Source organism: Protopterus annectens, chromosome 6.part0 (genome assembly GCF_019279795.1).
Source record: "Protopterus annectens isolate FY-2018-M chromosome 6.part0, PAN1.0, whole genome shotgun sequence".
NCBI classification, from domain to species: Eukaryota; Metazoa; Chordata; order Ceratodontiformes; family Protopteridae; genus Protopterus; species Protopterus annectens.
This window is the reverse complement of record NC_056737.1, coordinates 1,675,058,942-1,675,073,522: the sequence shown is the minus strand read 5'-3', so window position 1 is coordinate 1,675,073,522 and position 14,581 is coordinate 1,675,058,942. Positions and strand designations below refer to the sequence as shown.

The 14,581-nt window shown below is 38.8% G+C and overlaps 1 protein-coding gene across 1 annotated transcript in view; it reads right to left on the bottom strand.

Moving 5' to 3' along the window:
* The window catches only part of THADA (THADA armadillo repeat containing), a 3,943,996-nt gene that overhangs the window by 667,060 nt on the left and 3,262,355 nt on the right, over window positions 1–14,581 (bottom strand). The window contains exon 35 of the mRNA XM_044073699.1: window positions 9,086–9,239. Within this exon, the coding sequence (XP_043929634.1) occupies window positions 9,086–9,239 (154 nt within the window). The remainder of the gene's footprint in view (window positions 1–9,085; window positions 9,240–14,581) is intronic.

Genomic DNA, 14,581 nt, shown 5'->3' with positions numbered 1-14,581 from the left:
TAACAAAACATAATGCATTCTGAAAGACCACCTGGATAGTGTGACTTTGATCAGCTTTTCTGATTTCTTTCATCTTGTAAAATAGAGCTACAGCTGCCAGTGTATAGCCACATAAAGCAATGGCTACTTCCGTGTGTTGGAATGTTGAGAGGAAAAAAAAAGACAAGAAAATGAATAGCTTGATTTAAATTTGTCACTGTGGTACTTTGGGTATGAAAAATGGGTTAGTTCTCAGAGGCACGATGACTTTGTGAAAAATCAGAAGTCATTCCTGCTAAATTAACTGCTATCAAAAATAAGATGTTCCAGGTAAGGATGTTATATTTTAAGTCTGCTGTAGAAGCCTGTGCAAAAGGAGATTATATTAGCTTTTCTGATGTGAGGGAAGCAGATTTTTTATGAATGGGGGGGGGGGGTCTTCAAAAAGTAACTAAAAGAAAGATTCTTATATTTTTAAGAAAGCCAGTGAGGAATGACAAACTTTGGTGAAAGATGGAAATCACTACTAAATGTAACTTCAGGGAAGAATAACAAAGACTAGAGTCAAAGATCAAGGGCAGGTAAAGAATAAGTAATCTAACTGGAACTCTGAAGAGATCCAACCCCCTAAGAATTTGCTCAAAAGGAAAAGCCTTGACCACTTTCTCTTATACTTTAATTTGGACGAAGTCCTCTGGGGAGACCAAGATGTAAGGATATGGACAATTCTTTATGGATGTGCAGTATCCACGGCCAGTAATGGAACTGGAGAAACCATAAGGTTAGTCAAAGGGAATGGAGATCTCTGTGGGGTATGCTGAATGGCTATACTTCCCATGATCTCCTAGGACTGGAACAATCTAAGTAAGGGACTCCTCCGCTCATTCATTTGATTGACCCAAAGGTGTCTACATCCAACTGATCCCTTCATTCCTCTGCTTGAGAGATGGATATTGGGTTAGCTGGGGAGGGGACACCAACGCTCAGACCTCACGATGTACCAAGTCCCACCCTTAAGCACAGCAAGAGTCCTATGTCCATTTGTTCCTAGCGCAGGGGTTCAACATGCTTCCTTCATCAGTGCAAGGGACCTCCTCTAAAGTCCTATTCCAGCAGTAGTTCCCCTGGCTCCACCATAACTGCCTTACCTACATGGAAAGTTTGCATGCTGCCACGCATGGTATCCTTGGCATGTGCACCTGCACTGTACTGACAGTGTGGGCTTGAAAGTCTCATTCTCCATGGATACAATACCCACTGCTCCTTTTAGTTGTTTCTCAAGTGATGGACCACAACTGCCTCCCTCCAACCAAGATGGATGGGCCAGTAGTGGCCACTCACTCCCATCTTCCCAAGTGCTCGCGCAATTAACAGAACACTAAGTCATATGAATCACAGTCAGGGCTTCAGCCCTCTGCTCCATGAGGCTGTATTTCTGTAGGACTATTTTACTTGAATCAATGACTCCTGAGTAGGGGTTGCTAGTAGCCAGCTGTGTAGATAAGGAAAACGTTTTGTCCCTGACAGTTTCTGGTTAGCTAATACTGTGGATATGCAGCTGGCAAACACCCTGGGGGCTGTCATGAGACCAAATGATAAAGCAATGGACTGAAAGTGACTACCTGTAGCTCTGAACTGCAGGAACCTCCTTAACTCCTTTGCAATTTTGATGTGCAGGTATGTGTCCTGGAGGTCCAAACAGCATATCCACCCTCCTTTGAAGGACATAATGGAAGAGAACTGCACAATGAACACCTAGGCTTGGGTCATGGCTGAAACAGGTCCTCATGATCAGTCCACTTACTCAGTTAAATAAATAAATGGAGTAGAACTTCTGAATGGGGAAGTAAATGTGGCCAGGGCTACAAAAGAAAGTGAATGCTGTACACTCTGAATATGACCGTCCTTATCCACCTGTCTTACATGGCAGCCTCCCATGCATGCAAGTGGAACCCAACCATGGCTACCTCCAAAGTGAGACAGTCAGGCAATTCCCTTCAGGAGTTCTCTGACTACCCCCAAGAAGGAGGGCTGCGGAATCCCTGATTTTGTTGGTTATCTTTACCTATCTGGAGGTATCTGCACTAGAAAAAATGTGACCACACTGCTCTATGTCAGAAAGTTCACTAAAAGCATGCTGCTGTCACTTTATAAACCACACTTTTCTTGTACTCCTCTAAGTTTGGGAAAATGTCTAATGAGGAGTGAAAACCTTCTTACTAACAAAACTGGGTATCCTTCCTTCTTGAACGTATTTCAGCAGTTTGGCTTTCACCTCTGAAATGAAATGTTTGGTACCTTTAAACAGAGCATTTGGTGAAGAATACCTTGAAGTTGTCAGTAACAGGATAACAAGGTGTATCTGTGAATAGTAACATTTATCCTCAGTATCCTAGCCACTCCACTGACTGCAGTGTGTGTTAGTCATATGGTGTGAGTATCTGCAGCTCTAACTTACTAAAACTGCAGTGTAGCAACTTTTGCAATGTGAGGGACATCTTATTAACCAGCTCATACTGAAAATGAATCATGTGGGAAAGGTAGTTTAGCTCCTTTATGGTAAAGGTATCAGAAACATAAATGCACTTCCTAGAGTGGTCCATCACTCTAAACTCCTTGTTGGCAGAATGAACTGATGGCTTCTCATTCTTTGGAGTCTAATTTCAGGTCTGCTGTTGCCACTGTGGAGTTAACCAGTGGTGATTTTGTCTAACAGTTCCAGTCCTTGGGAGGCCAGAGGATCCTGTCTAATCTCTGAGGAGTGTGTGCTACAATGCAAAGCTCTTTTTATGCGTTCTATAAAATAAACACAACCACACTGTCTGTGCAGGGAATCCCCCAAGAGGTAAGTGGAGGACAGTAAAAAGCCACCTTCAAAATGTCCTTTGATTTAGAGATGAATCAACTGGCCAATCCCCATTCTGCCCCATTACAATAGAGTTCCTCAAAATTGAAGTCTCTGGAAGGAGACGATGAGGAGTATTTTTTACTGCCATTTTCTGTTTCTGGGGTAAAAGCTTTGAGTATAGAGTCTATGCATTTCCTCTTACACCTCCTCTCCTTGCACAAGGATGAAAAAGAGGGAGAAGATGCAAGAGCTAAAGACAGATCTATGAAAGTCTGAGGCTGAGCTCATTGCCAGTGTATAATCAAGAGGCTGTTCATTTAACATGAAGTGGTACATCAATGTCACTTTCATTTGCATGAATGTAATGATAAGATGGTCAGTGCTGATATCCCAACTTCAGAACTGAAGTCAGCCCAAATATCAACACTGATGCAAGTAGTTGCATGCCAAGGTGTGCAAATGCTGATGACACTGATACCTAAAATTGCCCAGACGGCATGCTTGTTGTCATTAGGGTTGATGTCTCAACATCAAGGTCTCCAGGCCTACAAATGTCCAGAATCAAGCAAGTTAGTGCCCAAGTAACAGATGTAGACAGACCACTGGACATCTAAGCTAAGGCAATGATTGATGTTGCCAGTAAAGGGATGCACTGGCCTTCAGTCTAATTTCAATACAACAGCAAACTTCTATAACTGTACAAAAGTCAACACAAAATGGTGGCCTAAGCATTATGGGACTAGGAAAAGCAAACTACAGACTTAAACATTTCCTAATCAGAATAGAAAGTTCAGACCTGTGTGTCACATAGACATGAAAATGATTATTCAACTTCAAAAACTGTCCACAATCAAAAAAGGAAATGAAATCTCTAAAAACAATGTATCTACAGCCAGGGAATCTTTCCTCTGATGCAAGCTGTTCCATGGCAAAACAGATCTGGAGAAGGGAGATGGCACAGAGCATTATGGAATTAGGAGAGTAGTTTGAGTGTGGAAAAGTTATCATGTGCTGAGATGACTAGCACCTATGGCTGTTACTCCTGATAGTTGAAATGTTGATGCAGATCATGTAAAAATGTACTTTCACCAGACATACTCTCTTGGTCCAAATCAAGAAACAAGGATATAAGTAGTGGACAAGCTACAATAACACGATAAAACCTGAAAGTGGAGCTAAAACCTTTACAAATATCATCATGTTCATGAAAAACTGTGTTTCCAGAAGTGTGCAACTTTTTATACCTATGAAAGAAGAAAGAGCAAATCAAGAAGATGAATTAGAATTAGACTCAGTTAACATAAAAAAAATCATTCTTTCATCAGAATGCTGCTCAGTACCACATTCAAAAAATGCTCAGCTTTTAATAGCATAAAATATGAAAATTGGCCATTATGTGGGGCACTGAAATCAAGCTCTCTTTCGCACTAAGTGCCTCATGTTTAACAGTCAAGTCAGCATTACCATATTCTAATGCTGTACAACAGTCACACTTATCTTGAGCCTCTGCTTCAAGTTCAAAAGTAGAAGGACGTTTCTGGCTAAACTCCTCATTTTTATCTGAACAGGAGATATTTACTGGTTGAATCTGATTCTCTTCCAGAAGGATAACTCTGAATGTTAACAAGAATACTAAACTTTCTAAAATGCCACAGTTTTAACATGCCTAAAATGTTCCATTGAGTTTCACCCATTTCAGTCACAAGATGGATTTTTTAAACCACTCCGCCTGCCGAATATTAGTACCACACAAACAATCCATCTATGCATTCCTCGTGAGCCATTATGAGGAATATTAGTTCTCCCGAGAAGTGAGAACTGATCTTGGGGTTGTCATTCAGACATTCATCAAGGTATCCCCTTACCCCAAGGAGCTCCTGTGATGATATCGGCAAGTGCCAACATAGCCATTCGGAGTTTTGTATAGAATGACTGATTTACACAAGATGCTTGTGTTACAAATGTATTAGAACTGTATGTCATTTGTATATCAAACTGATTTTGTACAGATACTTGTGCTGAAAATGTATTTGCGAGGTTTGCTTATGTTGAAATATATCAACAGTGTATCCTGCTGAAATGAAAAGAAATGTATGTGTATTACGGTAGCTGAATTAAATGTATGTGTTTTAATAGAGGATACTGGCACAGCAGAGGTTAACTTTAAGAAAAATAAGGGAAATGTAAATGAGCAGTTAAATCCTTAAAAGGCACCCCAGAGTGCTGAATCGGACAGGAGACGTTGGGTCTGGGGAAGAGCCTTTGTCCATTAGCTCAGTGAAAAGACGGGAGGCCCCAGGCACTGCCATAAACATTTGGATGTGTACTGAGGCCATCTGTGCTAACTTCCTGTCTCAGCTTCAAAGAGGAATACTGTGAGAACCTACAGTCAGGTGACCAGATGAGGTCATTCTGCCAGCTCTCTTGGAAATTGGATTTTATATATTACAAAGAGAAATCTCAAAGTACTGAGTATTCTGTTTGGGAAGCCTGACTAGAAAGTCCCTCACCCACAGCATCTTGCCTTGTGGTAGTAAGTAACTTAACTAGGGAACAGCAACATTTTTTAGATTCAGTCAGGAATATAGTAAAGCTTAGTTTAGATATTGTTTTTCTTTATTTGTCTGAGTCTGTCCATCAATGTTCTTTTCAATATTACCAGTGACCTAAACTCTGTGGTTTACTGTGAATATGTATTCAGTATTTTCATGTACCTTTATTATTTATTATTAAATATTTTTAAAATTTTTATTGTGGCTTGTCCTTGTAGAAAACATCTAACCTTAGACAGTACTGATATTTATTTGGTGACACTGTGTGGGCCACTCCAGAATGCCTAGCCGTCTTGGAGAACTATTACCATTTTTATTAGTATTAATATTACACATTATAATTGGATACCCTTTTAAAAGCCTTAAAGTACTGACTGGTGGCAGCGAATCTACCTTATAGTCTTGGCCAAGTTGGTAGAGCGAGTAATCTGTGCTAGCCTTTCCAGTGTGTGTGTGTGTGTGTGTGTGTGTGTGTGTGTGTGTGTGTGTGTGTGAAAATTAATCTGTCAGTGTGTATGTCAGCTACTTGGAGCAGAGACACAAAGCACTGGGTTTACAGAGAGGGTGCTGGAGGACTTGACTTGGACACTCAGCTGAGGACCTAGTCATACAGCTGTACCAGTGGGGAGTCTTATTGGGGACCTGGAGGAAGGCAGATATACAGGCATCCAGACCCCAGACTGAGTGTGCTCCCTGTGCACTCTTAAGGGAAATTATACCTAATTCAGAGAAATCTGCATCTGGAAATACTGAGTGTATCCATTTGTATTCCAAGTGCACATCCCTCTCCAGTGTTAGTGGTGAAGATTCAGGCTCCTTGATTACTGGCCCAGTTGGGGGCGACACATATTGGTGGCCATCACATACTGGTAGCAGTGGTGGGCATCACATTTCCAACAACCCTTCAGCAGCTTTCAATGGATGCTATACCTACTAGCCTTTGGGAAGGAGTGCATAAGCTTCCCAGCATGACTGCTTCCTGACCTACCTAAATGGCTACATTACAACTGCACATTCCTCAGGCCTGGTCTCTGTGGGCTGAACCAGACAAAGCTTCCATTTGGTGTCACCCAAACAGTAAGCCAAGCCACCTTTATCTTCCCATGATGTGTGAATAATATGCTGATCATTCACATCTTCCTGCACAACTCCCTCCAACCAGAGGTGTGGCTAGGGTGGGGCAAAGGGGTCCTGATCAGTAGATTCCACTCAAGTTTTCAGTTTACTGTCAGCATTTTCTGGATGTTGATATTGCAGTCAGGAATGAAGCTCTGCAGCACTTCGTGTTTTAAGTGAATTACCAGCATTCAGAAAAGAATGCCGGTACAGCATTTACAGTCAGACTTCGGAACTGATGCGCTGTAGTGCTCTGTGTTCGGCATAAACATTTTTTTTTGCTTCTCAATTTAAAGTTGGTGTGCCAGATTAGGTGACCAGGAGCAAAAATATCTAGCTACACCCTCTGCCTCCACCTCCAATGATTTCTAATTAAACAGAGGTCATCTGGGCTGCAGTTAGTGCTTTCTGATTTAGAAGTTTTTGGTTATCAATTTTATTTTCCTTAGACTACTCAGGCACATTTAAACACTAAAAAAATGTTTAAGAATAAATATTCACATGGCAGAAAGCAGTAATATTTAACCACCAAGGTGCTTCCTGTCAGTGAGATCATTTTAAATACACCACGAGGCTAAAAGTCAAACTACAGTTTCACTTTCTTTCAGACATCTTACACAACCAAATTCTACACAAAGTAAAAATAATCTGAAATTATCTTGACACTTATAAGCAGAGATAAACCACTCAAATCCCTCCCAAAGCCTGGAATACAGATATACTCACTGAATTTTCATACAGATAGATACTAGGAATGTAAGAACCTTTCTCACCAATCCGCTTAGCTGGCCTACAAGATACACTCAACAGGCAGGACATTTGAAATGGTATTTCCTTCCAAGAAATTTTGATTTTCACAACTTACTGACAGCTCCAACCCAAAACACTGAGGCATGCAAGCTATTAATATCAGCTATGCTTTTACTACATGTGCCAGACAGCAAGTAAACTGGTAAATAAGGACTATCTAGCAATCTAGAGAGGTTTGAGTATTTCTGGTACATAAAAAGCATACTGAAGACTAGCTGAACTGTTCACCCTTCACCTTGCTTGAACAACAATACTGCTTTTCCTTCCAGCAACTCAGGCTGATACAGTCCCTGGTCATGTGTTAGGCATACACACAAAGCTGACTGTAGGTGACAGGGAGGGCTAGTGCCCATTGTTCATGCGTCTAAAGCCACCTTTTTGTTTCCTTCCCTGTACAGTATCCATAAGTAATGAATTAATTATTGGAAACAGAAATGGAAGAGATAATGCATCTATGACTATCAAGATGCAAGTTTCAGGATTTTTAAAGATATGCCTTAGCTCCTACAACTTGGACCGAATATGATTATCAATAATAAGCATAATGTGGAGCAATACGATGCTTCCATATGCCGATCATCCCAGAGTGCTCTCACAGCAAATCTCCCAGACCTTACCATTTATTCTGTTTCCTAGGGTAGCCCACATATATTACATGATACAGTGCCTACTGAAGAATCCTACACTTCCCTCTTAAGGGTAGTGAGAAGGCCTCTAGTTACTTAATTCCACCCTTTCAAGCAGGCTAATTACTTCCTAGACTGCTAGTTAAACCCAGGTTACAGAATAACAGTTGGCAGTTCCTCCCCATATCACTGCAACTGCAAAAGAAATGAAGTTTCTGCCTAGGAAGCCTTAGCATCTGACAGAATAAGTCCAAAATACTGCATACTGTTTCAAAGTATGAGCCAATCTTTCTTCTGAATACATCGAGTATTTGCTCTCAGAACTGTGTAATGAATGCAGTGATATAATAAATTATATAGTAATAAATTATATCACCATTTATTACTGCAAAACAGGTCAGCTGTAAAATACACCCTAATAAAGGTGACTCTACAATCAGAAAGTGGTAGATTAACTATGTGAAGACGTATTTACATTATGCATCTTTTAATAAGTTCCTTTTTCCTTAATGCCATGTTTCCTTCAAGTATGATCAAGGAGGTACCTCCAGTGAAAGACTGCACCAGGTCAGTTGGGGTTGCACAGCATCATAAGACAGAACAGTCCATAACAGAGCTTGTAAGTTGTAAAGTCCATTATCAGCGAAATAAAAACAGTGACAGCATGGGGACACACAAAAAAAAAACCTTGGGAATCAGGAAAGAGCTGTATACTATCAATTGCACACAAACAAAATCAGGTCTACCTAAAAAACTTTGCGCTGCTATGGGCAGCACCTCAAGCTAGGAGTTGCCTAGGCTTTTAAAGTGTCTCCATTTTCAGTGACTGCAGCAACTTGCTGGAACAAAATGTAGAAGAACAGATGAAAATCTTTTAAGAAGCCAAGAGGAAAACTCCATTTCTTAATAAAAAATAACATAATAAAAGACAATCACTGGAAACAAAGAAGTATGTCAGCTGAGACTTTGACTGGAGTAGCAGTAATAAAAAAAAAATCGAAATAAATCAAACAACTTTCAAATCTAAGTGACTATATTAGAAATGGTTTTCTTTTTTTTTTTAATATTGTAAATGTTTTTCATACTGAAAAGGACTAAGAAGAGGAGATGCTTCACTGCCATCTTTACAGATCTTTAACACATTGCTTACTCACCAAGAGGAAGCTGCGGATTGTCCAATAGGGATGGGGTAACACCAAAGAGTACTTCCGCAGCAGCTAACCTCATTTCTGTCTGCTGCTCACAACCACAGCTTTGTTCAACTGTATGAACCCACTGACTCAACTCTGGCTTTATGTCTTCTGTCTGCTGAAAAAGACAAAACAAGTCTTTCATAATTAATAGCTTCAAAATGTGCAGCTGCTATTAGTTCATATTTTATTTAACCTTCAACAGTAGAACAAAATTCTTGACCAGGTAAAAATGACAGGAGAAATGCAATGTTCACATTCTATTTAGTGCTACAGCAAATAATGACAATAATAAAAGTACTAACAACAACTTTATCTCTGGTTCAGAAGTAATCAGATCCCCAGTTTGGTAGCAATCATCCTATGCCATTCTCTCATGAGGTATTTTCTATAAATTAAAAAACGTTAAATGACTAGTCACAAATACTGTAACATCAAACCACTAAAACAAAGCATGACTGCATGCTTAACAGTGAAATAAATGGAGCTTGTGGTATCAAGCCTTTAATAATGCAGCTGAATAAAATCTTGGCAATGATAGTACAGGTGAACCAGCTAATTACTTATGTCATTTTTTTTTTATTTTCGAGAAATTGTTTCTGCAACACTGTCTGATGAAGCACATTTAATACCTAGTGGTCATACATTTGTGGGGAAAATATATATATATATATATATATATATATATATATATATAGCAGCAACCATTCTCTTATACCATTGCTTTTCTCACTTGCTCGCTGGAAAATTCACGCAGATTGACTTTTATTAGAAGAAAAAATTGCATGTGTGTTTTCCAGTTTTGCATAGTCCTACAACTTTGCTGCATTATCCACCTCCTGAAAGAGTGACAGACTGGATGGTTCTACAAAATAGGGCCCAGATAATATGTCTCATACTAAGTTTTTGACACAGTCAGCCCCCTGAAGTTATTACAAAGTTATTTTGACATACACAAATAGTATTTTTTTTTGTCATCTCACACTTTGTTCTTGTGTGCATAGTCACGCAGATGCTGTTAAAAACATGTCTGTTAAACTCAGTGTTCTCTACCCATTTTGATTACCAAATGATATAACTAGTCATTTTTTTTCCTTTTTCACTAGCTTTCCCTTGTGCCTATTCCAAACCTCTCAGAATCTCCCTGTAAAATGGATAAAATCAAGCAGTGTTTTCAATAGCACTGGAGCAAAAATGATGCAGAACTGCATAAAAGCTAAAACTGTTTTTCAACTAAAATGCAACAAAGATGTAAAATGTGAAGAAAATGTACAGAAGTTACTTCTTGCTTCTATATAGAAATGCAGCAGAGCTTTGGAAAGTGAAACGTCTCTGTAGCTCACATGCGTGCGCATGCATGCACATACAACCATAGTTTAGGTTTCTATAGACTACTACTTCTTGACTATTTCTTGTCAATGTCTATGCTACTACAATGGCAGTTAAAACTTTCTGGTTATCTAAACAACCAGGCCACTGGGTAAGGCATTTGGATTTAATGTTTTAACCTAGCAAAAAAGTGACTAATCTAGACCTATTTGCCTTATGCAGAAAGAGGGAATTTGTCTGTGCTAGCTAAATACTTCCCCATGTCCTCCCCGCGGTTGGGTAGCGTTCGAAAGACATGCGTGCATAAATGGGCGTGCCTTTGTTGAAGGCTGGGCGTCGAGCTGGCACCTCGGTGTTTCGTAAAAATCTACTGCCAATCATTAGCGGACCGGAGTTCCGCTGTGGCGACCCCTTACTGGGAAAAGCCGAAAGGCAAACAACAACAACAACAACTGATTCATTTTAGAACACATCCATGGGGATTCTTCAAGTAAAATGACTCTTTCTTTGAAAATCAGCTCAGAAGTTATTCCAGTCCTCCTGGAATGTCTGTTAGAAAGTTAACAAGCCCGGAAGTAAGAAACAAATGTTTATTTAACTGCAGATGAGAACAGACAGAACCTCCTGCCCAGAGTCAGTAAGTTCATCTCTATAAATTTAGCCTGTTTTTCCTTCTACAAATGGTAAATATTCATAAAAGTAGCAAACAGATTATGTTTATCTTCATTTAGTGGTAGTCACACATTTATATAACATATATCTGTTCAATTATTTATTTTACATTTCTTAGTAAAATAATACATTTGTTTGCATATTTAATTTTCAAACTATATTACCTATTTTTAAGTAAAGAATTTCCTTATTCTGTCTCAAAACCTTTTGCATCACTACTTTATGCATTCGAGGGTAACTCAAAACTGGTAAATTTTAACCATCAACATCTGCTTTTTAAAGGGAAAAACAGCTAAGCTATAGCTACTATATGTTAATAGTACAGCTTTTTAATGGTATAAAGTAATCATGTCCTGAGTGTGCCAGAATGGTCTAGTTGGCCCAGCATGGTTTTGTAGAAGCAGGAACAAAAAATATATTAGCCACTCTTGGAATACTGTGTGTGTGTGTGTGTGTGTGTGTGTGTGTGTGTGTGTGTGTGTGTGTGTGTGTGTTGGTGTGGCTGCAAATGCAAAGTAGTTTTAGACGAGATACAGTTAATGTTAGTAAGACATCAATAAAAGGCATGGCGATGAGAGTGAAATAGTGAGAAGACAGTGACCTTAACTCTGCTCTTTAGCTGAGTAGTCTGAAGCTTATTTATGTGTGGCTAAAGCCAAGGCAGAAATGTCCATCTGACATGCTCTTAAAGCTCAGCACCTCAAATGTATCATCATCATCAGGGGTATATTTTGTAGGTCCATCCCTGACACTTACTACTATGCTGGTTACCAGAAACCTACAGGGCTAAGCATCTGAAGTATCAATCACTATTTCTGCAGAAAAAAACATGCTCCCTTTCCTAGTAGAGCTACCCCATCAGACACATTTCAGCATTCTAAGCATGTGATATGTTGATGACTTCTATCATGGTTTGACCTTCACTTTGCACCTAATCCTGGTTTTACCTTAGACCATTTTACAGCATCTTCAGGTTATGGAACCTTCACAGATAATGAACCCTGCTGCCACCTCACTCATACAGTTTTGCATACTTCTTTACCACAACTGAACAAATTAGTCTACCTTGGGGAATCCCTGATCCTGACTCATCCCTCCAAGGAGACCAGACACTCATTAAGGTGTAGTCACAGCCAAGTCAGATAGCAAAAGTTTGAAGTTTCATTTTCAAATTTTCATTTTACAGGATTAGGAATAAGTATATTAGAGGGTCAGGCCAAGTTGGAAGGTTTGGAGACAAAGCCAGAGAGGCAAGATTACACTGGTTTGGACATGTGCTGAGGAGGGATGCAGAGTATATTGGGAAAAACATGCTAAGGATGAAGCTTCCAACAGGAAAAGAGGAAGGCCTAAGAAAAGCTTTATGGATGTGGTGAGAGAGGACATGCAGGTGGTTGGTGTGACAGAGCACGATGCAGAGGACAGGAAGAAATGGAAACAGTTGATTCGCTGTGGCGACCCCTAACGGGAGCAGCCGAAAGAAGAAGAAGAAGGCTGTCTTTTCAAAAACCATGGATGGAAGACAGGCCTCAAAGCAGCATCTCCCAATAATGTTAAAGGTACCTCCTCAGTGGCATTAAGAAATGATCACCTCCTACAAGGGAAGGTGACGCATATCTAGCAGTGATGTCAGTTATAATGCATATGGTACCTGAACAGTATATATATATATATATATATATATATATATATATATATATATATATATATATACAGTTATCATACAGGCACGAAAACAGCCGGTCACCAATATCTCAGCCGAACACGAAAACAGCCAGTCACTTCCAATACGATATCTTCAGCTACTCAATTGCCAAAATAAAAGTCCAGTATCCAAAGTTCAAAAATAATCCATCCAAATAAATCAGGAACAAGTTTAATTATGGAACCAGTGAGCGCTTTCACCCAAAGGCTTTATCAAACTTTAACGTACACTTAAAAGCTTTTCACATTTAAATACATAGTAAAAGCATTTGATAGGTCAACACATTGAGGTGTCAACATATAATTAAATCACACACTCTCTAGCATTAATACCATTAATACCATTCAACCCAATTCAGAAATTTTTAAAAAGTTTCTTATACTATCAATAAATAAAGTCACAATACAAATGCTTATCTAAAAACACTAAAACTGGAGCGAAACATAGCTATAAAGTGAAAAATACACCAATAAACATAGAACTTCATTAAAACTTAATATCGTTCTAGCATAGTGCAAATACATACATTAAAACATTAAATAGCCTAAACTCTAAAATGACTAATGGACCTGAAAATTTAACCATTATTCTAGGGAAGTGTATACATGAGGTATAGAATGACACATATATATCATTTAACATTGATATAACTAAACAAATATACAATCTAAAAAATATGTATATATATATATATATATATATATATATATATATGTATATATATATATACGCATGTATCATGATAATACACATACATGCTAACATACATGCACGTACACATATACACACACACACACGCACATTCACACACACACACTCTCACATAATATCTTATCACTAAACTCCTAAACTAACAATAAGTTTAAGGTTTCATTAATCTCCTTTTCCGCAAAATAGGTTGTAACTGTATCTTGTCATTGAGACCAGGGGATCGATCTGCCCTAAGCCTAATGATCCATCTAAGCTCAGATTCTTGAAGGAAATTATCTATATCACCTCCTCTAACATTAGGTTTGATAACCTGTATAGCTCTAAAACCAAAGTAATGGTCAGGCCCCATGGCCATAACATGTTTGGCTAATGCATAACTTGTTGATCCTAATCGTATATGATATATGTGATCGCGTATGCGTTCTCTTAGTGATCTATATGTTTTTCCAATATAGAACGCATCACATGAGATGCATTTGGCCATGTATACAACACATGTGCTCTGACAACAGGTTCTTGTCTTAAACTCAAACTTAACTTTTGTAACCGGGTGAATAAAATCAATACCTTCATCTATAAATTTACATTGATTACAGTGGTTACAAGGATATGTATTAAATCCATTTCCTATAGGATCTATATTCCTTACAATAGGTCTAAAACAAAACTTCCGTCTCAAATTGGGTTTATTCTTATAAACGAATTTAGGGTGCTCACCCACTACCCCGTGTATTTCCTCATCAAGAGTAAGAATTTCCCAGTACCTTCCTATGATATTCTCAATTTCTTTTACATCCCTAGTATAAAACAAAGATAACCTCAATTCATCCTGTTTTATCAAAGCACTACCTACATCTTGTTGATGCCTTTCTGAAAAGTATGGTCTCGCTCTATTATTCCTAAGGTGGTGGACTGTTTCTATATTTCGATCTATATCAACCTCTGGATAACATCTATCTAAGAACTTCCTTTTCAATTCTAAAATCTCTTGAGTATACCCTGAGGTGGTCGGGTTGAGTCTTGATGCTCTCATTAATTGTCCT